Source organism: Rhinolophus ferrumequinum, chromosome 27 (genome assembly GCF_004115265.2).
Source record: "Rhinolophus ferrumequinum isolate MPI-CBG mRhiFer1 chromosome 27, mRhiFer1_v1.p, whole genome shotgun sequence".
Lineage (NCBI taxonomy): Eukaryota > Metazoa > Chordata > Mammalia > Chiroptera > Rhinolophidae > Rhinolophus > Rhinolophus ferrumequinum.
Window position 1 is genome coordinate 8,293,063 of NC_046310.1, and position 27,451 is coordinate 8,320,513.

At 36.4% G+C, this 27,451-nt stretch overlaps 1 protein-coding gene across 1 annotated transcript in view; it reads right to left on the minus strand.

Annotated features, from left to right (window-relative positions):
* USH2A (usherin) overlaps positions 1-27,451 on the minus strand; it is a 559,517-nt gene that overhangs the window by 489,682 nt on the left and 42,384 nt on the right. The window contains exons 4-8 of the mRNA XM_033099662.1: positions 12,551-12,614; positions 10,283-10,577; positions 9,172-9,356; positions 8,510-8,731; positions 7,303-7,396 (exon numbers count right to left, since the gene is read on the minus strand). Of these exons, the coding sequence (XP_032955553.1) occupies positions 7,303-7,396; positions 8,510-8,731; positions 9,172-9,356; positions 10,283-10,577; positions 12,551-12,614 (860 nt within the window). The remainder of the gene's footprint in view (positions 1-7,302; positions 7,397-8,509; positions 8,732-9,171; positions 9,357-10,282; positions 10,578-12,550; positions 12,615-27,451) is intronic.

Below are 27,451 nucleotides of genomic sequence, written 5' to 3' on the forward strand. Positions count from 1 at the left end.
TATTATTTTAAAAAGTGGAACGATGTGAAAAGCACTTGAATAAGTATATTTTCAAACTACTGTAAGACAACTTTTTCAGATATATTAAGTCCCACATGCATTAAAATACTTTGAATGATAACAAAAAGAGAACACCATGCTTATGAATGCTTTATAAAATCATTTTTCATTTTCAACACACTGTTGAAAATATAGGGCTGAGAAATCACTCAACTTAACAGTCTATTGACTTTTTCCCTTCAGCTGTATTTGCCAAATTTGGCTAAAGTGAAACATATTTGTTGCTTTTATATTTATGGCTAAATTCATAAATTATCAGAATATGTCAAACAGGAAAATAAACGTTAAAAGCTTGACTTTTTCATTATCTTTAAAAGACACTTAATGGCTAAATAAGAAGCATTAAAATGTATTCTCCACCTAAATGATTATTATTTCACTAGTTCGTAATCTAACAGTCACCACCTGAGACCAAGTCTGAAAATCCCAACTTCACTTCTGAAACCAATCATGAGCCCCGATGCATTTCATGGCTCTATTTTTAAGGAGAAGCATGAAATCTTCCAAGAATGATAAAATATTAATCACTTAAATCTGAGCAATTAAAGAGAAAGAAAAGGGGAAATATAGGATGGGGCACCAATAGGAAAAAAGGGGAGAGGTGGAAGTTGGGAGGGTGGTAACAACTAGTCAAAATAAAACAAGAGATAGCTCGGAAAAGAAAATCTTATATGAAAGTTATTCGCCAGTTAATTTTTTCCAATTACACCTACCATACAATATTATATTAGTTTCAGGTGTACAACACAGTACTTAGACATTTATATAACTTACAAAGTGATCACCCCAATAAGTCGAGCACTCACTGACACCATACTATATTCCCTATTTTGTACTTGACACGCTGTGACTATTTTTTTAACTGGCAATTTGCGCTTCTTAATTCCTTCCCCTTTTTTCACTTATCCCCCACCCAACTCCTTCCCATCTTGCAACCATCAATTTGTTCCCTATGGGTCTGTTTCTGTTTTGTTCATTTGTTTTGTTTTTTAGATTGCACGTATAAGTGAAGTCATATGGTATTTATCTTTGTCTGACTTATTTCACTTAGCATAATACTCTCTAGGTCCATCCATTTTGTTGCAAATGGCAATATGCCATTCTTTTTTATGTCCAAATAATATTCCACCGTGTATATGTACCACTTCTTTATCGATTCATCTATCAGAGGACACTTTGGTTGCTTCCATATGTTGGCTAGTGTAAAGAATGCTGCAATAAACATAGCGGTGCATATATCTTTTCATATTAGTGTTTTGGATTTCTTAGGTTAGATGCCCAGAAGTGGAACTGCTGGGTCATAAGGTAGTTACATATTTTCAATTTGGGGGAAACCTCCATAAAGTTTTCCATTGGGGCTGCACCAATTTACTTTCCCACCAACAGTGCACAAGGGTTCCCTTTTCTCCACATCCTCGCCAGCACTTGTTTGTTAATTTATTGATGACAGCCATTCTAACAAGTGTGAGGTGATACCTCATTGTGATTTTACTTTGCATTTCCCTGATAATTAGCGATGTTGCACGTGTTTTCATGTCTGTTGGTCATCTGTATGTCTCTTTTGGATAAATGTCTAATCAGGTCCTCTGTCCATTTTTTAATCAGATTGTTTTCTGGTGTTAGATTGCATGGGTTCTTTATAAATTTTGGATATTAACCCCTTATCAGATGTGTCACTGGTGAATTTCTTCTCCCATTCAGTATATTGTCTTTTCATTTTCATGTTTTACTTTGCTGTGCAAAATCTTTAGTTTGATGTAGTCCCATTTATTTTTTCTTTTCTTTCACTTGCCTGAGAAGACATATCCAAAAAGAAATTGCTTTTTTTGGATATGAAAAACATTTACTGCCTATGTTTTCTTCTAGGAGTTTTATGGTGTCAGATATTACATAAGACTTTAATCCATTTTGAGTTTATTCTTCTATATGGCATAAGAAAGTGGTCTAGTTTCTTTTTCTTTTGCATGCATCTGTCCAGTTTTCCCAACTCTATTTATTGAAGACACTGTCTTTACCCCATTCTATAATCTTGCCTCTTTGTCATACATTAATTGCCCATATAGGTGAGGGTTTATTTCTGGGCTCTCTATTCCATTCTGTTGATCTATGTGTCTGTACCATAGGTCTGTATGGCAGCACCATGCTACTTTGATTACTATAGCCTTGTATATAGTTTGAAGTCAACATGATACTTCCAACTGTGTTCTTTCTCACAATTGCTTTGGCTATTCACTGTCTTTTGTGGTTCCATATAAATTTTAGGATTATTTGTTCTAGTTCTGTGAAAAATGCCATTGGTGTTTTGATAGGGATCTCATGGATTCTGTACATTGTGTTTAGTAGTATGGACATTTGAACCATGTTAATTTTTCCTATCCATGAACAGAGTATAGCCTTCCATTTATTTGTGTGCTCTTCAGTTTCTTTCTTTAATATGTTATAGTTTTCCATGTACAGGTTTTTTACCTCCTTGGTTAAATTTATTCCTAGGTATTTCATTCTTTTTGATGTAATTATAAATGGAATTGTTTTCTTAATTTCTCTTTCTGATAGATTGTTATTGGTGTATAAAAATGCAACCAATTTCTAAATATTTTGTATCCTGCTACTTTATTGAATTCATTTATCAGTTCTAATAGTTTTTTGATGGAATAGTTAGAGTTCTTTATAGCACCTGTCATCTGCATATACTGACAGTTTTACTTCTTTCTTTCCAATGCAATGCTTTGCATTTCTTGTCTGAGTTTGTGGCTAGGGCTTCCAATACTACTTTGAATAAAAACGGGGAAATTGAACATCCTTGTCTTGTTCCTGATCTTAAAGAAAAAGCTTTCAGTTGCATATGATGTTAGCTCTGGGTTTTTCACACATGCCTTTTATAATGTTGAGATATGTTCCCTCTCTCCCCACTTGGCAAAGAGTTTATCATAACTGGATGGTGGACTTTGTCAAATGCTTTTTCTGCATCTATTGAGATCACATGATTCCCATCCTTCACCTTGTTTATGCATTGTATCACAAAGATTTGCAGGTAGTGAATTAAAGTTGCATACCAGAAATAAATCTCACTTAATCATGGGGTATGATCTTTTTAATGTATTACTGAATTCAGTTTGTTAATATTATGTTGAGGATTTCGGTATCTATGTTCATCAGGAGTATTGACCTATAATTTTCTTTCTTTTCTTCTTTTTCCTTTTTATTCTCGAGTCTTCTTCTTTTTTTTTTTTTTTTTGGCTTTGGTATGGGGTAATTCTGGACTTGTAAAATGATTTTGGGAGGCTTCCCTCCTCCTCAATTTTTTGGAATAGTTTAAGGAGAGTAGATATTAATTCTTCTTTAAATGTTAGGTAAAATTCACCTGTGAAGATATTTGGTTCAGGGCTTTGTTTTTGGGGAGTTTTTTGATTACTGATTTGATTTCATTATTAGTTCTCATCTTGTTCAGATTTTCTGTTCTTTCCTGATTCAGGCTTGGCAGAATATATGTTTCTAGGAATATATCCATTTCTTCCAGGTTGTGCAATTTGTTGTTATATAATTTTCTGTAATATTTCCTTATAATCCTTTATATTCCTGTGGTGTTAGCTGCAATTTCTTTCATTTCTGATTTTATTAATGTTGGCCCTCTTTTTGGGGCCCTCTTTGGTTTTCTCGATGAGTCTGGCCAAAGGTTTATCAATGTTGTTTATCATTGGTTTTTAAAAACCAACTCTTGATTTCATTGACCCTTTCTAGTGTTCCTTTAGACTCTATTATATTTATTACTACTCTTTATTTCCTACCTTATACTACTCACTTTGGGCTCTGTTCGTTCTTTTTCTAGTTCCTTTAGGTGTAAGGGTAAATTGTTAATTTTAGCCAGTTTTTAGTTTGCATATACTAGATAGATTCAGATCAAGGTACCCTATTAGATTCACCCCAGAGTATTTTTAATTGGATTATTAGTCAGTTGGAGGAGGAAGGCGGAGGTTAATGGAAGATATCATTGATTGCAAGAAAAGGGAAGAAATGTTCATCTTAAAATGTCAAAAGAAGAGTAGGATAAATAAAATAAATATCACTTTAAAAATCAAGAACATATCAAACTGTGGAAAATTTAAGAACAATTATGGCTGAGTTAAAAGTGAATCGATTGATTAATCCAATTAATCTCCTTTCTGTGACAATACATCATACATCATACAATCAAACCTTTTAAAAGCAATGTTTTTAAAGATTTTTCCCCCTCATGATATACTATCCAAACCAAATGCAAAGACTTCAGATTTTACAAATCAAAAAAAAAAAAAAAAAAGTAAAAGATTCCTTCTCTCAAAGCAATTATCAACTAGTGATTAAAACTAAATGTATAAATAAAAAGATCAGCAACATCAAGAAATGATCTGGGCAATACGTTCAAAGGAACATCTGAACAAGAACATGAAAATTTTGGTTTGAACACAGAACAAGAAAGGAGGCTGTAACCAAATCAAAGACTGAGTTGAAACTGAGGATAAGGATTACATCTCAACTGTGCTAGAGTAAGTCTGCATTTTAGATAATATTCCTGACATTGAACTATATGCACTAATGTTGAACTCAAAAAGAAATGAAATCAGATTAGGAATCTCAGTCGTCCAAAACTGAGCTCACCGGAACCTTTAGATAGTCTTTAAAAATAAGATGTTCCATGATATCATAAAACGAACTACACAGAGAAGTAAAGGGACTGACTAAAAACAAGTATAGGATGAAATCTAGGAGGCAGGGAAGTTCACCAGTCGTACAAGAGTCTATGAGACAGTGTTATTTTAAAAGCTAGATATGCTTTCATAATATCCCATGCTTATGTAACAAAAGATACAAATAGAGCCATTCTATACGCTCATCACTGAAGAACTTGTTTTTAGAATGACAGCTACATAATATAGTTCACTGTATTTTCTACTTTAATAGGTATAGTCCAATTTCCTTCCAAAACTATTACACCAATTGGCTGTCCCATCAGTGATGTATAAAAAGTTCATTTTCTCACAAATCCTAAATGTTATCAATCTTTAAACTTTTTGCTAATTTCATAGGTTCAAAATGATATTTTGCATTTTGCAATTTCACGATTAAAACTGAGGTTGGGTAACCTTTCATGTGTTTATCGAAAATTATCGGTTCTCCCTTTGTAAATTGCTTTTTCATATATCTGTCCCTTTTTAATACGTTGTTGTATTTGAACTATTTTTAAATATTACTTGTGTATTAGGGATTGTGACATAATCAGAAATACACATTTTTGTCTCTGGCACACAGCTCCTAAAACTTGTCATTTCCTAAGTGACAAGAGTGGTAGGGGCATCTTTTGTGATAACATTTGGTTTCTGTCCCCAGTTCCTGAAATAGCTCCAGAGCAATAAAGATGAAAGCAGCATCTTTTACTATTCATAACAACTCCCTTTCCACCCCACCTGATTTTGTTTATGGTGATTTGGGGACACCTCATAAATATGGGGACTGGTTGCCAGGGGAACCAACCATGTGATTGAAGGGTTAGAACCTTCAACCCCACCTCTGGACGTCGAGGGAGAGAAGGGTGAAGGGAGGGGGCTAGAGGTTGAGTCAGTCATCAATGGCTTATTCATTCATGGCTACGTAATGAAGCTTCCACAAAAACCTCAACCAGGTTGCTGGGCCCATTGAAGTGCAGGGAGAACTGTGTGCCCTGTGCCTCTTTCTACGTGCTGCACCCTATGTATCCCTTCCACCTGGCTGTTCTGGAGTGGCATCCTTTTATAATAAATGCTAATCTGGTAAGTAAGCTGTTTCCTTGAGTTCTGTGAGCCATGCTAGCAAATTATTGAACCCAAGGGATTATGGGAACCCCCCAATTTGTAGCTAAGTCAGACAGTAGTTGCAATTAACCTGGGGGGACCCATTACTGCAATTGGCATCTGAAACATGGGCTGTCTCATGGGACTGAGCTTTTAACCCATGGGGTCTGCTAACTCCAGCCAGTGTCAGATTGAATGAAATTGTAGGATACTTAGTCGGTGTCCAAACAGAATGGAGAATAGCTTGGCGTGGAAGACCCCACACATCTGTGTTGTGAGGAGTAGAGGAGCAGTGTGTTTCTTCTTTTTAGAGTGATCTTAACTCTACCTGTTAAGTGATGGGCTGATAAATACTTACATCATATTATCATTGCACTGGTTATGTTAGTCCTTACACTATACATGATTTTAAATAAGTATGTAATGTGATATGTCAATAACTTCACGGCCCCTGTGATGTTTCTTTGTTTCTCTTTGTATTTTATGTGTTTTGCTTATGAAGGCCCCCCACTTTACGTTTAGAAATATTGTTCTAAGCTTCATTTTATTAAATTTTGTTATTTTTACATTCAAATCTTTAAGCCACCTAGATTTCTGTACATGCCGTGAGGTTGGGCTCTGTTTCTTACAAGTTGACAGCCAAGTGACTCAAACCAGTTACTGAAGACTTCGTACTGTACTATTTATTATTATTACTGCTATGATTGTTATCGTGCCCTCTTTCATATCAGCTGTTAATAATGTTGACACAGGCTATTTCTATCAACAAACCTCTCAGATTTTTTTTTTCCCATTGACTTCTTTTTCCTTTCCTAAAGATGTAGCTAAATTTCCACCTCAACTATAAAATGTCCCGACCATCATAGACTAAAGTAACATAGGTCCTAAGTCATTTTACCATAGATTTTTCAGTTACTTAAAATTATTGATAACAGCAATGATTTAAACTTGATTGATGCAAATACATAAAGATCCCTTAGCATCTAAAGATTTTTGGTGTGTTTTTTTATAGAAACCTTTGCATAAATACCCTTTAGATGTAGGAATCAGGAAATCGCCCCCCTGACACACACACAAACACACACACACACACACGCACACACACTTTTTAGGGCTGTCTATCCAAACACCTTAAAATACTAGTGGTTTTATCAACTATGATAATGCTGATGAAAAAATTGAAAAAAAAAAACTCTCTGACTTTAGTTTTAGTAGTCATTTCTCAGTTTAGTTTTTAAAATAAAATTTTCAACATGATCGATGGCTTTTGTTTTTCTCTATACAAGTTTTTCTGCAGTAATCGGCATTTTAAGTTTGTATACGTTTATTTTTAATCACCCTGAGAAGATAGAACAACATTAAGTTTAAACGATTTAGAGTCACCATCTCACAACCACCCCATCCCCTCGAGATTTCCAAGCACAAAATGGAAACTTACATGAAGTCCTTCAGTGAAGCTTTCCTGAGAACAGAGGCATCGATAGGGCTGGCTTGTCGTGTCACAGGCATCTGCATGACCACGGCACTGACATCTGTGAACAGAGCATCAGTCAGACAGCTCCTTAGAAACACCAGCTCAACTGCAAATATATTTTAGGACCTATGGGTACGAGCATATCCACTGCGTGAATTCAACGAGAGACGTGAGTAGGCTAATCAACACAAAAATCAATTTCTCTTTAATTATGTGAATATTCATGGGAAGTTTTTAATTAATCCAGAGGTACTGGAAGGTGTGTCATCAATATCCAAACCACATCGATTGTGAAGGTAACTTTCAGGCCTACGTGGTCATTTTCAAACCTGTATCAACCTTGCGGCACACTCACCAACGGGAGGTATTTACTAAAACAATTCAAAACACAGTTAAGTCTATTACGTTTAGAATAAACTGCAGAATGAAGTAAACAAATTTCAACGTTTTTCCCCATAAGTAGATGGTGCGTACTTAACAGTATTTTTTTCATTATGCTATTACTTCACCAAGTAATAGTCTGGTTTTAAAGACATACTTTTTTTTTTTTTACAGGGAATATCCTTCTTCTAGTACAATCCAATTCTAAATATGGTCTATACATGTACTGTTCCCATATTAGAGACTGTGCTGCCTTGTAGCCCTTTAGCTATCTACATATTTAAATACTGTGAGCCTTGTTTTCTACTATGGTCAGATATTTGTACATTACTTAAGGCATATAAGTTTTTTTTTTTCTTTAAAAGAAAACAGACATTCCTCAGAAAACTGTGGGATGTGAATTCAGGGAGACCAAGCCCAGTACTTCCAAATGAGCCGCTACTATAGTTGCCACTACAAATCAAGTTTCTTCTCTTTGATTTCAAGAATACTTGAAAATTATGCTCCAGAAAAAAAAACAATCAAACTATTTGGTAAATCATTTCAAAGTCAGATCCATGGTACCAAAACATCTAAACCCAACAGCCTTTGCAAATTGATTCTATAACCATGTGATATTATAGACAGAAAAGATACACATCTCCCCAAGAAATCTTAGAGTAGGAAACCATTTCAATACTTGAAGCTTAGAATCGGACTTGCTCTAAAACCTTAGCTAATATCGTTTTAAATGACAAAAATCTTGAAAACAAAATTCATAGTGAAAAGCGCGCTGCCATGGAAACCCTACCTCCCAATAATGGTGATTTCATCGACCCCATAGTATCTGTGTCTGAGGCTGACAGGCGTCTCAGTTGTGTAGTACTGTCCGTGGAAATAAAGCCTTATTTGTGTGGCTTTTACAAACTCTTGAAGAGATTTGGTATTGTAGAAATCATTGTATCCAGGACGATGATTCGGTCCAGGTGTCAGGATGCTAAATGTGACATTACCACGGGAATAGGGCGTAAAACTGGGTGAAAGAAATGTGAAATCAGGAAAAGCTATTCATGTTTTTGACAGAACAGAAATTATAATACCATAGTAGTAACAGCTTAAATTCTTCATTCTGGGAAAGCGTAGTCCATATATTTCACATGCATATATAAGATAATCACAGAAGAATACAGCAGGGCATTTCCTTGAGGACATAATCAAAATTCGATTAATACAGATAACTTGCTAAACAATCTGAAAATCACATCATAAAGAACAAATGCAACGGAACTTTAAACCATGTAAAACTCAATCAAGGGAGGAATCCTAGAAGAATATTTCAAGAGAGACATTGGTGCAGGAAAGTATCTACCAGCTGAGTGAGTTAGTTTACGTGTAGATTTTTACTAACCCATAATCTATTAAAATTAACTCCTAATGCCTGCAAAAAATAATTGTTTCAAAAAATGGCCATACTTAGAAAGCTGAAGACAGTTGACGGAATCAGAATTTTCCAAATCTCCGTTGTTTTTCATTCCAAAATCACTGCAATTTCTAGCGAAATATTGCCAGTCTTCCCAGGCGAGGTCGGTCCCCTTCTTCCTCTGAATCCTTATTGCTGTTGGTTGTGGACTGAAGAACTGAATGACAATATAAAACACCTGCAAATAAATCATTATTGTCATTGAAGTTTAAAGTTTGTCCCCATCATATAAATCAAACCATGGAATTGTCAGATTCAAATAGAATGGCTTACTGCCTCATCATGACAACTATCAAATATTTATCAGACATCCAGAAATGTCACAGCCTACAGTTAAAGCTACACTTCCTATCATTGCATGTCTGATCCTCGTCTCACCAATTTTATAAAGTGGAAATCAATATTAAGTTTGATAAGTCACGAGAAAAGAACATGACTTCCATGAAGTAACTGTTATGTGTGTTCTTAAATAGTTATTTAAAATAAGCACCTGCTTTTTTTTAATTTGTGGGACTTAACATGAAAAGGAATGTTTCACTTCATGAATTTGAAAAAAAAAAAATCCCTAAAAAATTAGGCCCTGAATATCTTCTTTCAGATATTCTTATTTCATACATTATAATGGTCCATTGCCTAATTCAGTTTTGACCTTGTAGTAGGTTGAATGGTATCCCCATATAAATGCCCAAGTTGTCCTTCCTGGTCCCTGTGGATGTGACCTCATCTGGAATCACGGGTCTTTGCGGATGTAATTATGTTAAAAGATCTCAAAAAGAGATCATTCTGGATATAGGGTGGTCCTCACAAGAGAAAGAGGAGAAAGGATTGACACACAGACAGAACCAAGGAAGAAGCCCCCGGTACAATGGAGGCAGAGATGGAAGTGATGCTACCGGCAGCCAAGTAATACCAGGAGCCAGCAGAGCTGGAAGAGGCAGGAGAGATTCTCCCAGAGAGCTTTTGGGGGAGTACTGCCCTACCCACACCTGGATTTTCTACTTCTGATCTTCAGAACTGTGACAGAATACATGTCTCTTGTTTGAAACTTTTAAATTGGTGCAGCAGCCACAGGAAACTAATATACACCCCATTGCTTCAAGTTACCTGATACTGTCCGTTTTCCAAATCTATGGAAATTGTCACTCCTTGGTTAAGCTGGGTGATGTTTGTAAACACACGTGAAACCCATGAAGTACTAAGATCATTATCATTGATGAAAGAAAGAGGATGGGCTTCGGGGTGCAGGCGTGACACCCTGTCACTGGTTGTATCCTCCACACCGTTAGGAATGCAGTACCCTGGTGCCAAAGGATGGACGCGAGGGTGGCTGCCTGGGCAGCGGCAATGAGACTGGATGGGCAGTGAGGGCAGGTCTCCAGAGTAGACGTCCAGGATCTCTCTGTGGAGGTCGAGGCAGACGGTAAGGACAAACAGCTCAACACAGATGGAGCTTCTAAGAGTTGTTACAATGCGATTATCCCTAATGTTTTCATTAGTATTCCTTTAGCTTTTGTTATTTTGTAAAGGGAACATAAAACGAAACTCATTCCTGGCCAAATAAACATTCTTATTCTCAGAAAACCAAACACAATCATGTTAGGAAAAAAATAGTAAATACTTAACATTTTACATCATGCAGCACCCACAAGCCCTTACCTCTCAAGACATTTATTCAAATAAACATATTTTACTGTGCCTATTTGTAATAAAAAGAAAGGTTACATTCAATTAAGTTATTAAACTGACCACCGAGAGGGAACAATAATATATTAAAAGTAATGAGAGTTATAGATAGAGTCTCCAGTTCATCCATGGGAAGTAAGAAAGTAAGTATAATTTTATCTGCTGCTGCTTTAGGTGAAGGGACTGAGGCCAATACCATTTGTCACTGGTTTCCTATGACTCATCAGTACAGATTCTGGCACCCTAAAATGCTTCAGTGGCCTCAGATCATATGGCAGCTGCCAACAGGCAAAGGGGAATGCCAATTCCAGGCGGATATATTTAATTTTTCCATTTAGGGCCGTCTACCTGTTCTAGACGAGAATTAGTCATTCTATTTATGGGCATTCTTCCACAACACCTTTCCAGACATTTTAGGGGGGACAACACCAGTAACCCAGGTCTAACTAGAGATGTTAGACTCCTTCTCTCAGACTCCACTGGGGCAATGGCTGAGTTAGGAAGCTTTTCCATTTACAAAATCGCATGAACTCACACCTCCCTTAAATTTCATTGATATTTTTTTTGTCGTTGATACCAGATTTTGAGTGGGACCAGAAGTGACTATCAGTGAAATCTTAGCCACCAGGACAAGCGCCATTCCCCCAGAATTATTGCAACACTGCTCTTCAGAATTTTAGACAAAGGTGATTTAAAAGATGGTGAGGCTGATGACAGTAAATCTCCCCAATAATGTTCTCCAGTGTTATAGCCCCTTTATTCAAGCACCTCTTGAGGGTATAGAATAATAAAAAGAACATTTTATATTGCTAATGAACATACACTGATCATAGAATCACCTCAAGAGCAACGCTTCTCAAATTTACAAAAACTTGTCATTTGGAAATTCACCATACTATCTACCTCTAGAGGAATAGACATTTTTTTTTCTTTTTGATCTTTAATAGAAGTAAATAAGATCAATTCATCCAGACAACAATATACTCATATCATCAAACCGTAATTGAGAAAAGAAACTTCAGAGGACATCTCAAGCAGAATTTCACTTGAACTTTTCTGAATGGAAAGGAAATCTACATGTCTTTTAGAACCCCTAAAAAAGATTTCCCACCTGTTCCCAAGATGAGGAAATACTTAATTAAAGCTAGTTCTAGTCTAAATAATTATTTGTTCACTGGAAATAGAAAAATATATAATGACACTTCAAGTTATTCATTCTTTTTGTCTCCAAGTCTAATAGACCACTCTCTTGAGACTTTCACATATATCGAAATAATTAATCATTTTCATTGTTCTACATTCTCTAGTACTCACAAATTCAACAAAGCAATTTTAAAAGGCAGAGATATAGCAGTTTCTTTAGTATCAGAAACTACTTCGTATAGAATGTTTAAACAAATGTATCCCAAATTCCATAATACAACTTGTTCAAAAAATCTAGTTTTCTTAGAAGAAATGCTTTGTGAAGACCTTGATCAATTTCATATTATGAGAAGTTACCCAATAGAGTGTCTCTAGTGAATAACAACCACAGACTAAGCCAAAGGAAACACTGTGAACATTAATTAGGCGATGTTTGCCAAATGCTGTAAAGATGAAAAATGCTATAATCTTCATGCTACTCTTATTTAAGTGAATTCAGCATTTATCCTTCCACTTCTTGAGCTTTACAATACCGCATCTGCTTACCTGTTTGTAAGTGCCACTTCGTATAATCGAAAATCTTGCATTCTTCCAACAAACTGCTCTAAACCTGCAAGATGCATACATGTACATAATATGAGAAAGCTCCCTTTACCAAACAACGGCTGACAAATATTGTGAAATTCCTTTAAAGCTATATAACTTTTAATCATATATACGTCACAGGCTTGAAATTCTTACAGACCTATATAGACGCAAAGGTACAGACAGACACAAAGATAGAGATAGACACAGAGATACAGAGACTGCTAATTCCACATGAACGGCAATAACAATCATAATTATCTCCACAGACATTGTAGGACTCAAGTCAAAGTAAATACTTTGGCCAGTCTATCTACTGACCCAACTTGTGATTTCTCTCCAGAAGTCCCCACCCCAAGTCACATTTCTCTCTAGTTTATAAACGTATACATCTACCATCTCAGCAGCCCTAAATCTGATTGGCGTCTGCTTCCAATTGCAATTTTCAGAGTATGTACATTCATCATTGAGAAGAAGACACCCCACTGTCTCATTCCACCTGTTTGATCTCCAAGCTCCAGAACATGAGTTTGGGTCCTCTCCAAATTTAGATTAATGCCTGATCTAGAAAAATCACCAATCCTGGTTCAGTCTCCAAATTCTATCACCACGTGAGAACTCTTCTAAGACAAGCCAGGTTCAAAGCCCGATCTGTATAAATTAGATGACCTGTCAAGATACAGGTTGATATCAACCCGAAACCACACAGTATCATTTTATTCATTCATTTAGCAAATATTTATTTAGGATTTAGGAACAGGTGAGTCCAAGTGAGTGAAAGAGAAAAAAGTAAGAAAACTACCATTTCTATGTTTTTGTTATGAGGTGTTAATAATGAGAAAAACTTGATGAAAAGTAACAAAATTCTAGTTAGAGTCTGAATCATGGGTACATAAGAGGGGACATGATATCACATATAATGACAATTCAATAATTGTTTTGTTTTGAAGTAAATATAGAGCTGTGGCCAATTCACCAAATGACCGATTCCTGAAATGTTTGGTTTTTTAGCTATTCAATTTTTATTTTGTCTTCATAATAAAGATCGTTTGACCTATCTTTGCTGTAGCTCCTCGGTGGCGCCTTGGAGAAAATTGGAGCAGAGTGAGGATATGTCTGATGAGTAAGAGCTGCAGAATAGAGTAAAATTAACACCTGAATAGCTTAATGTTGATCTCAGAAGCAGGAGATGATGAATGAGCAAAGAACGGTGAGACCTGGGGTATGTAAAGAGTAAGTGTCTGTGTGTGCAGGTGTGTACAGACATTTATATTTCATTTTATATTTCTATTAAAGAATACATGTAAGAAAATAACTAAGAATATGTTGCATATGACTGTTTTGTAATAAGTATAGATGTTTTCCATGGATGTACATGTGTAAATATAACAATGGGTCCTACCTCTCCCCCACTAGGTCCTCGTGTCTCACAACCCGAGCCCGCAGGAAGAAAGTGTTCTGTGCAGCCTCCTGCTCTGACTTTCCTGTAAAGAGAGTTCCTCTACCCTATCTGCCCAGAAATAGGCAACTTAGGCAAGTATGAACTAATTATTACTTAAGGTGGTATTATGAAGACAAAATGAAAACTTTGTAGCAATATGAGATTTTCAACACAAATTGCTTTAAAATTTGTATTAGTTGAAAGAAATAAGAAAACATAGTACATTGTGCATTCACCGATTGCACATCCAGACTATCCAGGCAACATGGTAAATTGTCCTGGATCCAAGATCTAAACCTAAGCAAAGTAGTGAATGGTGTACGGAAGGATATACCTTCCGGGTGATAGGGGAAAGACGGGAAGAACACGTGTGAATAGTTAAGATATCGTGTGCTTTTGTTTGAGGAGTAGGGAAGACAAACTGAGGAAAAATCACTCCTCGTGGTATGAATTTTTTTGGAGGTAATGTTGTCTGCCAAGAATGAAAAAAGCTGGATCTGCTTCCTGTTTATTTCTTCACCTTCACCTCTCCCACCCACACCTAGCCCTTCTTCTAGCATCCTTCATCTCCCTGCTCCATCTCTACAGCCTGAAATTTGCAATGCCCCACAACTACCAGGCTCTCTCAACCCTAAGGATTTGCACATGATTTTACCTCTGCTTTTACTTGGCAAGACACACAAAGCAGTAATTGGTCTTATTTGCTATTCTGTCTTTAACTCATAGCCAAGGTCCTGGCATAAGGTAAATTGTTCAAAATTATTGAATTATGAAGGTGAAAGACAGGCGAGAAAAAGCAAAGAAGAGAGGTATTCACATCAGTAATGAAGATCTATGGCTGCTATAGGAGATGAGTGAGGAGGCTGACAAGGGAAAAAATTACAAAGATCCTCAAGAAGTAGTTTGGGGGCCATCTGAAATCAGAGACTATCACTTCGCATTGGTACAAGTCTACCAGCTAAGTGATTTTCCCAAACATGTTAACAACCCAACAAAGATATGAACTGATTGGAGGTATCCAGAACTGATGATTTTCAGGCAGTGGGTATCAAATAAGGGCAACAGGAAGGGAAGATTCCAGTAGCAGAGGAGCAGACATGGTATGCCACAGTACTTACCTGGACAAGAAAGTGAAACCTGAAATCTATGTAATTTTACCAACAATTGTCGCACCAATAAACTTTAATTTAAAGAAAAAAATAAAAGCTAAAAAAAAAAATAGAAAAGTAAAATTGCAAAAATAAATAAAGAAAGAAAGAAAGAAAGAAAGAAAGAAAGAAAGAAAGAAAGAAAGAAAGAAAGAAAGAAAGAAAGAAAGAAAGAAAGAAAGAAAGTGAAACCAGATGAGAGGTGATAGAGCAGGAGAAACAGAGGAGTCGAGGTACTGGCCATTCAGGTATGTTGAAGAAGAGTACTGTAGAAGTACAAAAGCATGATACTCGAAACAACTACAGTGTTCACATTAGTGTGGGCTGGGGACACACGAAGCTGAGCCACATGGACCCCTGTTGCTTTTGGCAACAGTGACTAACGGAGCAACAGGAAGTTTCCGCCATCCCCAAAACATGCTTGGGCATCACGAAATACCCTTTGCATGAGACATTGTTATGGGTTGAATTGTGTCCCCCACAAAAGTATATGTTGAAGTCTTATCCCCTGGCACCCATGAGCACGACCTCATCTGCAAACAGAGTCTTTGTAGATGTAACCAAATTAAGGTGACATTGTTAGGGTGGGCCCTAATCAGATATGACTGGTGTTCTTAAGACGAAAACTCCACATGAGAGCACAGTCACACACCGAGAAGGCCATGTGACACTATATGCAAAGACTGCAGTCATGCAGCTACAAGCCAAGAAGACCAAGGACTGATGGACAGGAGTTGAGAAGCTAACCAGCGAGGCAAAGAAGCATTCTCTCCTATAGGTTTCAAAGAGCGTACCCTACTGATACCTTGATTTCCAGAACCGTGAGACAATACACTTCTGTTGTTATAAGACACCCAGTGTGTAGTACTTTGTTATGGAGGCCCAGGAAACGAATATAATCATCATTTCCTATTTTTACTATAATGAATCACCAAGGAGAAAATATAATTTTTATAACATGCATTCCACATTACCCACTTTTTCCTCAGTATAAAAAATTGTCTAAAATGTTTTATGTAGAACCTCTAGGGAACGTTTTATCTCAAAGCACCCAGAAAATACAGATCACAACAAAAGATAAACACATGTGATTCTGAAAGACCTTACATAAATAAAATATGTTAGAGCAAGAATGATGAACAACGTGATTTGTCAAAGCCTGAATCATGGCTTTACATTGCCAGGGCAGCTTCATCCTTTTATGCAGTCATGCATTCTTTCAACAAATATTTACTGGGAGCCTATTTTGTGCTACACACCTTCATGGGTGCATCAGTTTACAAAACAGGGACACACACACACACGCAAACACACACACACCCTTAAACAAACAAAACCAACTCACTTTCATGGAGCTTGCATTCAAGCAGCTGGATGAACGTCATAAGAGTAATTTATGTAGTATATTAGAACAGGATAAACGCTATGAAAATGGAAACAATTAGAGCAGTTTGGAGAGCATGGCTGGATTTTAACATGGATGGCATTTAACATGGAGAGTCCTCTCTGAGAACGTGGTACTTACAATGGAAAGGGAATGAATCAGGCATAAATGTAGGGGCAACATATTCAGTAACACCAGGTAGGCTGTGACATTCATCAGAGAGAAAGCTGACGGTAGTCAGGGTGTAGCAGTCGAAGTGTACATTTCAATGCTGAAAAATCAGAATGAACTTCCTATAGTTTAATGAGAGTTAAAGGGAAGCTTTGCTGTGGAAAGATGATAAAAATCTACTTTATCTATAAAATAAAGGGGCTGGGTTTTATGACCTTTAAAACCATTTTAGTTTTAAATTTTCGAGTCTGAACATAGAACAATCACATCCTCTACTACAGAATTTATATCTGATGGAATTTCAAAAAAAAAGAAAAAAGTTAGAAAAAACTCTCTAAAGACACTGAGTTCATGTAAGCAATCAATTTCACACAAGAGAATAATGATTTTGATTTTGGGGGACAATACCACAAAATATTTCAAGGACACAGTCGTAGGAGTAAATTTTGCTCATCCTTCTGCTAGTTGCCAATTTTTTAACAACAGATATTTACTGGAATAAACATTTCATGAAGAGTTTCACCTTTGACAAAATATTCTTATGGCAATTGATCAAGGAAACGGACATGACTCACATCAGAAAGACTTCATAGTTGTCCATTCAGAAAATAAGTAAGCGATGACTGGAAAGCAGTACATCCACATCACAACTGGTGGGACACTAAAATTACTTAAGTGGGAAAACTTGGATTAAATTTGACAAACCTTTAGTTAGACGGACCAGGAAGAGGAGAGATGACTCAAATTACTAAAATCAGGAGTCAAAGAAGAGACATGACAACTGATCTTACAGGCATGCAAAAATTATAAGGGAATTCTATGAACAACTGTACGCTAACAATTAGATAACCTGGATAAAATGGATAAATTCCTAGGAAGACACAAACTACGGAAACTGACTCAAGAAATAGAGTATAGCTATAAGTAAAGAGATTACATTAGTAATAAAAAAAAATGTTCCACAAAGAAAATTCAGGACAAGATGCCTTCACTGGTGAATTTGTCTAAATATTTAAAGAAAGAATAGCATCAATTCTTCACAAGCTCTGCCAAAAATAGAGGAGGAAGAACTACTTCCCAACTCATTCTACAAAGGCATCTATCTTACCCAGATACCCAAACCGATAAAGATATCACAAGAAAAGAAAATTACAGATCAAAATGTCTTTCATGCCTGATCACTGCACCATACACCTGAAGCTGAACAATAATGAATGTCAACTACAATTATATATATATATATATGTACATATGGTTACAAGAAGCAGAGTACAGCATTAGGAATAGAGACGGTGGAACTGTAACGGCTGTGTGCGATGTCAGAGGGGTAGTGGATGGGGGAGAGGGGTTGTCACTGTGTGAGGGGTATAAATGATTAAACGTCTAACTTACATTGTTTTGTGCACCTGAAACCAATAAAAAAAATATTTTAAAAAAGTCTTACAAATATAGATGTAAAAATCTTCAACAGAATATAACAAATTGAACCCACCACCATAATAAAGGATTATACATCATAAGGAAAGGAATTTATCCCAGAGATACAAGGCTGGTTCAACATGTGAAAATCAAATAATGCACAATATTAATAGACTAAAGGAAAAAAAGACAATGATCTTCACAGATGTAAAAAACCAAAAACCAAAAACCAAACAAACAAACAAAACACATTTGGCAAATTCCAACACACTCTTTTATTATAAAAACACATTATGAAAGAAGGGAACTTCCTCATTTGATACGGGTCATTTATAAAAACCAACAGCTAGAATCATATTTAATGGTATGATGGAAAGACCATTACAGTGCTCCCCCTACAATCGGGAGCAAGACAATGAAACAAAAATCTTTAAAGTACTGAAAATAAATTATCAATGCAGAATTCTACATTCAGTGAAAATATCTTTCAACAGCAAAGATAAATTAAAGACCTTTTCACCAAAACTGGAAGGGTTTGTTTCTACCAACTGAACTACCAGCAAAGGGAAAGGAAGTTCTTCACGCTGAGTAGAAACAACACTGGGTGGAATGCAAGATTTTCAGAAAACAATGAAGAGAACCAGAAAGGGCTAATTTTAAAGAGAAAAAGAAATTACTTCATAAGGTTTACCTACACAAAATATAGCAGTTTTAAACATCGAGTACATAATTTCTCTATACTGAACATTTTTTTTCCTCCTCACCCTAGGAAAATTTTCATTTTTGAGCCAAAAAAATTAAATATAGCCCATGACCATTATTTTAAAATACTTAATCTTCAAAGTCAATAAATTTAATATCTAAACTAAGAGTATTAATATTATTTTTTATGACAGCAGATTTTACTGAGTACCTAACAGGAACCAAGTATATATTTTTACAATTACCTTGAAAATTGTATTATAAAGCACTTTACAAATGAGGAAACAAATTAGAAAATTGGATTGAGAAGTTAAATTCTTTGCCAAAGTCACTTGGCTTTTAAGAAGCAGAGCTGAGATTCAAACCCAAACCTATCTGATTATAATCTCACGCCTTGCTTCTCAGGCACTAATTATTAAGCCAGTCACAGTCTGTATGCATGATGAGTTAAATATCCAGGGCAGATTTGCATTTACTCACCCCATGTTAAATGTAGAGTATATTATACTAGCCGTTCTTGCTTTATTCATGTAATAACACATCCTGAACCTGTTGTCCTGTCTCTACAAATACGAGATGTAATTCACTTCTCTTACTGGTGCGAATTTTTCCACCATTGGTATGAAGTGCACTGAATCCATTCCCTTTGAAGATTTTCACTGGTTCCAATCATTTGCTACCTTAAATAATTCCACAATGAACATTCCTGAGTACATGTTTAAGGCCTTGTATAATTATACAAGTATTCTTGAGATAACGTCTTAGAATTCTTGGATTAAATAGCTGTCGTATTTTTACTTTTCATAGTGTGCCAGTTTAGTATTCCAACATGAGTATTATCTGTTTGACTCCTTGCCAACTGCAGTACAAAATGATGCAAAATGCTTGTATTTAAATTCTCAGTTTACTAGTCAGATGTTTCAATATTTCCTTTTCGTGTTCCGGGCCATGGCATCATGCTAATAAAAATCTTCAGTAGACTGAGCGTATGGAAACATTTGCCCTCATTTTCCTCTCCTACCTCAAGGATTACATATTTTACATTTACATTTTAATTCATCTGCAGCTTTTATTTAGTATTTAACTCCTCTTCCTTTATATTTGTAACATAGTTGGCCAATTTTCCTGATGGCAGTTCCTGATAACTCTTCTGCAATGACTTGAAACCAACTTAATCTTTAAATAAACCCCTCTAAGTCTACATATACCTATTCCTACGCTCTCCTTCCATTCCATTTATCTATAAGCAGCTGGAGTCAGCTTAGCTGATTATCCTTTTTACCCCGTGTGTTCTCTTTCATAGATATACAACACACGTTTATTAACTCCTTAATGACCAATTACCTTAAGACAATGCTACACAATTTTCAGTGCGTAATGTAGAAATCCCCATCTTTGAAGGGAAATTAGAATGCTGTTTATGAGTGAGTGCAGAAAGAGATCTGAAAAGTTTTGATTCGTGTGATTTTTTATTTTTAAACCCCAAATCTGGAGGGCTGTTGTAGATATTAGCATGATGACTTTAAAAAAAAGAATGATGACTTTAGAGCAGGGGTGTCCAAACTGCGGCCCGCAATCCATTGTTAATTGGCCTGCAGCAAATTCCAAAAATATATTTAGTTTACTTAAATAAACCAGGTGAGGCAATACGTACTTCACCTCGAGTGAGTGGCCCGGCTGTTTGTGTATTTTACCGCATACGGCCCTTGGTGAAAAACGTTGAAAAAAGTTTGGACACCCCTGCTTAAAAGACTCCTTAAAAATACACATCTGCTACCACAGTGACTCTAGGCTTTATGGCCAACTGGAGGCACTGAAATAAACCTACCCTTGGAAGAAAACGCTCTAAAAATGAACTGACACATGTTGGTTGACATGGATGGTCTAAGGTGTTTCTATTCATATATTTAAAAATCAGCCTGACCAAATCAGATTTTCCCATCAATATGCATACATTTGATGTATACATAATTATGTATTTATTTTGAGCATCTATGTATGCATACATTATGTGTGTGTTAAATACGTACACACACATTATGTATCAAGTGCATGTTACCTGTGTACTTTGGATACATATACGCATATACATCAGATGTGTACATACATTATATGTAAACATACATTATATACATAGTCTCATTAATATGGATGCAGGGCTCAGTGAAAAGCATTCATTTGCTCCAGTGATTAATCTTGTAGGGGAGTCAAAGACAAGGCATGAAAATGTCATTGGCAATGTATGTTTCTAAAAAGTTATGCTAAATGAGAATCAAAGAAAAAGTCTGTAGCAGCCGAGTCTCAGGCGAAAAGTTGTTGCATCCTGGGTGCAGAAACAGGGAAACAAGTGAAGCCTCACCAGAGAAAGAAAGAAAAGACATCTTGGTCTCCTACAGGTCTTCATTTGACATCGCTGCGTCTGAAGCAGTGACTGTTCCAAAGCAGACAGCCAGCCTGGCATTGCATGAGAGCAGCTTTAATTCAGCTCGCAGTAATCTCTTGCACAATTAACTCTCGTGAATGAAACCATCTTGGATATGGACAAAAGTATGGAGGACAGAGACTTAATTTTTTGATTTAAAAAAAAAAAAAAGGAGCAAGTAAGAGAAAGAAAATGATTTATAATAAGTCCATAGAAACATTCTGTATCTATCTCTTTTCTGATTAGAGAGGTGGCATGGAGCCTGGCTCATTAGGCAGAAGTAATGAGCCAGTCTATATGCCATCTCTAATTAGAAAAAAGATACAGTAGGTACAACTGTACCTATAAATTGATAGAATAAAGATAAAAAGTATTTTTAAATATCCTTTTCCCCTGTAGCTCTCCAATGCCCAGAATGTAAGGAGAAAATTGTACTAAAAATTAAGTAACATTTGAAATAAGCCCTTTTCCAATATGTCTTCTAATTGGAAGTTAAATTTATTTTCACAGTTTAAAAATGAATATAATATTCAGTCTACACTGTCCTTTGAAGCATTGATTCAATAGTTCATGTGCGGAAGGAGAAGAGGAGCAAGTCATTTCAACCCCGCAGTGCATCATGGGCTGATTTATGGCAGTCCTGAATACAATGAGCGATGTTTGGTGCAATAAAGCATTTTTAGAAGTCCTAATGGGGATTAAATATTGAAACAAGGCGCTCAAGATTTAAGGTGTTATTGGGAAATTCTGCATGCAGAGTACTTTATAAAATCCTTCAATATACTAATTACTCAAACCAAGTTTCTAAATATACAGGTTCATTAAAATGAGTTCTTCACATAAATTGAGCTTGCTCTAAGAGCATATACAAATTAAAAGAGAGAGTCGTGTATGGACGTTTTCTTTTTTTGATTTCTCAACAATTCTATGGAAAGGTGTCGTTATACTGCTTCACAATAAGGTAGTAGATGTTCATAGAGGTTAATCATAGCTGCCACTTACTGAAAACTTATTATACGATGGGCAATATAATTCTACACATACCCTATTTCATATAACTCTTCTATCTCTAGGAATTATTTATTAAGACATCATGTAATACACTAGAAACCTGAGACTCAAAAAAATATGTATACTTTTTTCCTGTTTTATAAAGAAATAATTCACATAGATCACTGCACGTATATGTTTAAGTTGCACCACATGATAGTTTGATTTACATCTATCGTGAAATGATTACTACAATAGGTTCAGCAAACATCCATCTTCTCACACAGATACAATAAAAAGAAACAAATTTCCTTTTGTGATGAGAACTTGTAGGATATACTCTTTTAACAACTTTCCTATGTCATTCAGTGGTGCTAGCGATCGTCATCATGCTGTACATACATCACATCCCTAGTACTTATTTATCTTACAAAATGGAAGTTTGTACCGTTTGACTACCCGCCTCAATTTCTCTTTCCCCTAACTCTCTGCCTCTGGTAACCATAAGGCTGATTTCTTTTTCTTCGAGTTTGGGGTTTTTTTTGTTTTTTGTTTGTTTTTTGGGGTTTTTTGTTTATTGTTTTTTTTCTTTTTCTGTGCAGGAGTGTTTCAGTTTGATGGAGTACCACCTGTTTAATCTTCTTTTGTTGTTTGTGCTTTCAGTGTCATATCCTAAAAAAATGATTACCAGGACCTATGTCAAGAAGTTTTATTCCTATGTTTTCTTCTGGGAGTTTCATGGTTTCAGGTCTTACATGTATGTATTTAATCTATTTTGAGTTTATTTTTGTGAATGGCCTAAGAAATGGGTCCAGTTTAGTTCTTTTACATGTGAATATCCAATTATCCAAACACCATTTATTGAAAAGACTGTCTTTCTCCATTGAGTATTCTTGACTCCCTAGCAAAGTATCAGCTGACTCTGGATGCTTGGATTTCTGGGCTTTCAATTCTGTCCCATTGGTCTACGTGTCTGTTTTTATGCCAGGATCATACTATTTAATAACTATAGCTTTATAGTATATCTTGAAGTCTGGAGGTAGGTCTCCCAATTTGTTCTTCTTTCTCAAGATTTCTTTGGCTATTTGCTGTTTCTGATGCTATTATAAATGGGATCGATTTCTTGACTTCTTTGTATAGAAAGTCTGTTGCTAGTGTATAGAAATTCTACTGATTTTTTATGTTAATTTTGTATCCTGCTACTTTACTAAATTCACTGATTAGATCTAACAGATTTTGTTCAGTCGTTAGGATTTTCTATATATAAAATCAAGCCATCTGCAAATAGAAACAATCTTACTTCTTCCTTCCCAATTTGGGTACCTTTTCTCTTATTTGCTTGATTGTTCTAGCTAGGACTTCAGTACTATGTTGAATAAGGGTGCTTATTCAACACCCTATTCAACACCTTATTCAGGGCACTGTTGTTTGTTCCTGATCTTAGAGGAAAAGCTTTCAACCTTTCACTCTTTAGTATGATGTTAGCTATCGGATTGTCACATAAGGCCTTTAGTATAGTCATCAGGGGAAACTGGCCTGAAGTGTTATTTTCTAATAATGTCCTTTTCTGGTTTTGGTATTAGGGTAATGTTGGCCGCATAAAATGACTAGGAGAGGATTCCAACCTCTTCAGTTTTTGGAAGAGTTTGGGAAAGATTGATACTAATTCTTCTTTAAATGTTTGGTAAATTTCATTAGTGAAGTCACTTGGTCCTGGGCTTTTCTTCACTGGGAAATCTTTGATTCCTAATTCAATCTCCTGACTAGTAATTGGTCTACTCATATTTTCTGAATCAGCCTTGGCAAATTGTATGTTTCTAAGACTTTTTTCCTTCTTCTAGGGTGCCCAGTTTGTTGGCATACAGTTGTTCATAACACGTAGCTTCATATGACCCTTTGAATTTCTCTGTCACCAGTTGTAAGGTCCACTTTTTCACGCATAGTTTTGTAGATGTGGGTTCTTTCTTTTTTCCTTGGTTAGTCTAGCTAAGGGTTTGTCAATTTTGTTTACCTTTTCAAAGAACCCAATTGTTAGTTGGGTTAACCTTTTCTCTTGCTTTTCTGTTCATTATATCATTTATTTCTGTGATAACCTTTATCATTTACTTTCTCCTGCTAACTTTGGATGCAGTTTATTCTTCTTTTTCTAGTTCCTTAAAGCATAGGTTTAGGTTCTTCATTTTGGATCTTTCTTGCTTCTTGAGGTAGGCATTTATTGATATGAATTTTTCCCTCTTAGAACTGGTTTTACTGCACTTCCCAAGTTCTGGTATGTTGTATTCCCATTTTTGTTTGCCTCAAGAAACTTTTGTTATTTCGCTTTTAATTTCTTCTTTCACCATTGGTTGTTCAGGAGAGTGTTTTACTTTCCACGTGTTTGTAAATTCTCCCGTTACCTTCTTTTTATTAATTTCTAGTTTGATGACATTGTGGTCAGAGAAGATATCTTGTATGATTCCAATCTTCTTAAAACTGCAGGATGGGACCCCAGGTCTCTACAGCTCATTGTTTGGGGACCTGAATCGGGCCAGAGTGTGCTCTGGATTCTCTGGCCAAATGAAACATCGATTTTGCTCTGCAGACAGGGGAAGCCATGGGCTATCTTCTCAGTTCACATACCACTGTAGGTAGGGCTGCTGAATTCGCTGTGCGGCTTCCCATGTTGTCTGGGTATGTTCCCTGGTCGGACAGGCTGAAGGCTGCATTCAGCGATAAGGGGGGCTACATAGGAGATTCCCTCCCCGGGTGCAGTGGGAAAGCAGCTCTGAAGCCAGAAAAGCACTGTTCCTTGTCTTAACTCAGTTGACCTGCACCTGTCTTATCTCCTCTGCCTGCCAACCTCTCAGCTGGAGTGTTGCTTCCAGGAGTTGCAAACAGCCTTTCAGGTCTGATGGGGCTGAAGACTCTCTCCAAGAGGGTAACACTTTCTCTTAGCTCCCTTGCCTGGGTGGGAGAGGGATAGGCAGCTTCAGGCTACTCTCAATGTCCTGAGCAGGCTTTCTGCTTGGGAGGGGCCAGGAGCGACCCTCAGTCTTAGCTATGAGTTAATCCCGGGCCTGTGGACAGCATGGGAAGGCTCCATGCCCAGTGCAGGCTTTGCTCTGGGGGCCATCAGCTCTCCCTGCCTTCCTCTTGCTCAAGTGTCACTGGGCAGTACTGCTCCCAGGAGTTGTTGCCAGCCCTTCTAATCAGTTGGGGCCAGGAGACACTGTCCATAGGAGGTGGGCTGTGATTCAGCCCCTTACCTCAGTGTGGGCAAACTGGGCACTAGAGCCAACGGAACTCCTGGTTCGACGATCTGAATCCGGCAGATCTGCACCCCATCGAGGTCCCAGGTCAGAGTGTGCCCCTGATTGGGTTGTGTACATGAGCAAAGCCACTGGCTGAGACTACCACTTGGGCACTACAGGTATGAACTCTGTCAATATCTGTGGGCTGATTGTTGCAATCCCCTCCCAGCTTCACCATCACAGTCAGATTCCCCTATCTCATACCATGCCCAAAGATCAATTCCAGATGGAACACAGACCTAAATTTAGAGGTAAAATAATAACACTTCTAGAAAAAATGTATAGGAGAATACCTTTATGATATCAGTGTTCGCAAAGATATTCTTAACAGGACATAAGAAGTACTATGTATAAAAGTAAAATTAGTAAGTTGAGCTTCATTAAAATTAAATAATATTGATTGTTGATTAAATAATACCATTAAGAGAAAGTATAAGACATAGGCCAGAAGAGATATTAGCCACCCATGTCAAAGAACTCATATTCAAAATATGGAAGAGCTCCTGAATCAATAATTAAAAGATAAAGTATGTAATTTAAAAATTGGCAAAAAATAAAACTTAAACAGGTACTTCACAAAAGGGCATATTCACATGACCCACAAGCACACGCAAAGGTTCGCAGTACCACTCATCATCAGGAAATGCACCACCAGACCCATCAGAAAGGCAGACAACAACATACAACAGGACCAAGTGTCGGGAAGGACATGGAACAACTAAAATCTGCAATATTGCTGGTCGGAACACCTATTTTGGACTATTAAACTAGTACTTTCTAAAGCTAAAGAAGCATTTCCTAAAGCTAGAGAAACAGCAGCACACAATGATAAATCTCACAGGCATGCTGCTGAGCAGAAGTAATCAGACACAAAAGAGGACCCTCCTCCATGATTTAATTTGCATGAGAGCTCAAGGACAGGCAGCTCTAATCTATGGTGATAATCGATACTGACACTCTTCTGTGTTTACTTTTAGAGTTGGTATTCACGAGGAGTCTTTGAGATACACGAATCGTTCTATAACTTTTTCTGGATGAGACTTGCACAGGTATGTACATATATTAAAAATTCATCAAACTGTACACTTAATATTGATGGGTTATGTTGCAGGTGTGTTTTTACCTTCCTTAAAAGTTTAAAATAATATTTTAAAAGTTCTATAAGGCAAAGTTATCAGGCGATCGAAAAACATGTTCAATATAATTTTCTTAACATTAACGAGCTTTTACAAATATATAAGAAATTCTGGTGTATAAATATGGAAACACAACAAATGAAACGCAAATGATCAAGTCATATGTGGAAAGCTACTCAAACTCACTCATGCCCCCATAATTCTGAGGCAGCATCCAACATTTTTCAATGTGAGAAATGAAAAAGGTGAAAAAAAAATGAATAATTTGTAAGGTCAGTTAGTATTTAAGGAAGTAAGTACTTGTCTATATTTTTAAATAAGCTTGCAAATTTTACCACCTTTCTGGATGTCTGTTGTTATGCGTTCGAGTAATCTTCCTAATATGCTTTAAAATAGAAAATGACCACATACTTACACCTCTTAAACATCTATGGACTTGTGTTAAGGAAATAATAATAATAATAGCATTATATATCAATATGGTTAAGTATATATAAGGCACAGTTATAGCCATTCATTCAACGAATACTGAACAGCTAGTACGTATGTGCCAAATGCTGGAAAAACAGTACTATTATCATGACAGAGCCTCCTTCGATCCTCACAATGGAACTGTAATATCATCATCATCACTTTAAATTTGGGATAACTATAGTTGAGGGACATTAAAAAGGTGTTCCAGGCCACATGGATAGTAAGTGCGGAGGTGGCATTTGAACTCAAGTAAATTGACAACAAAAGTATAAAGTCTTAAGGAAC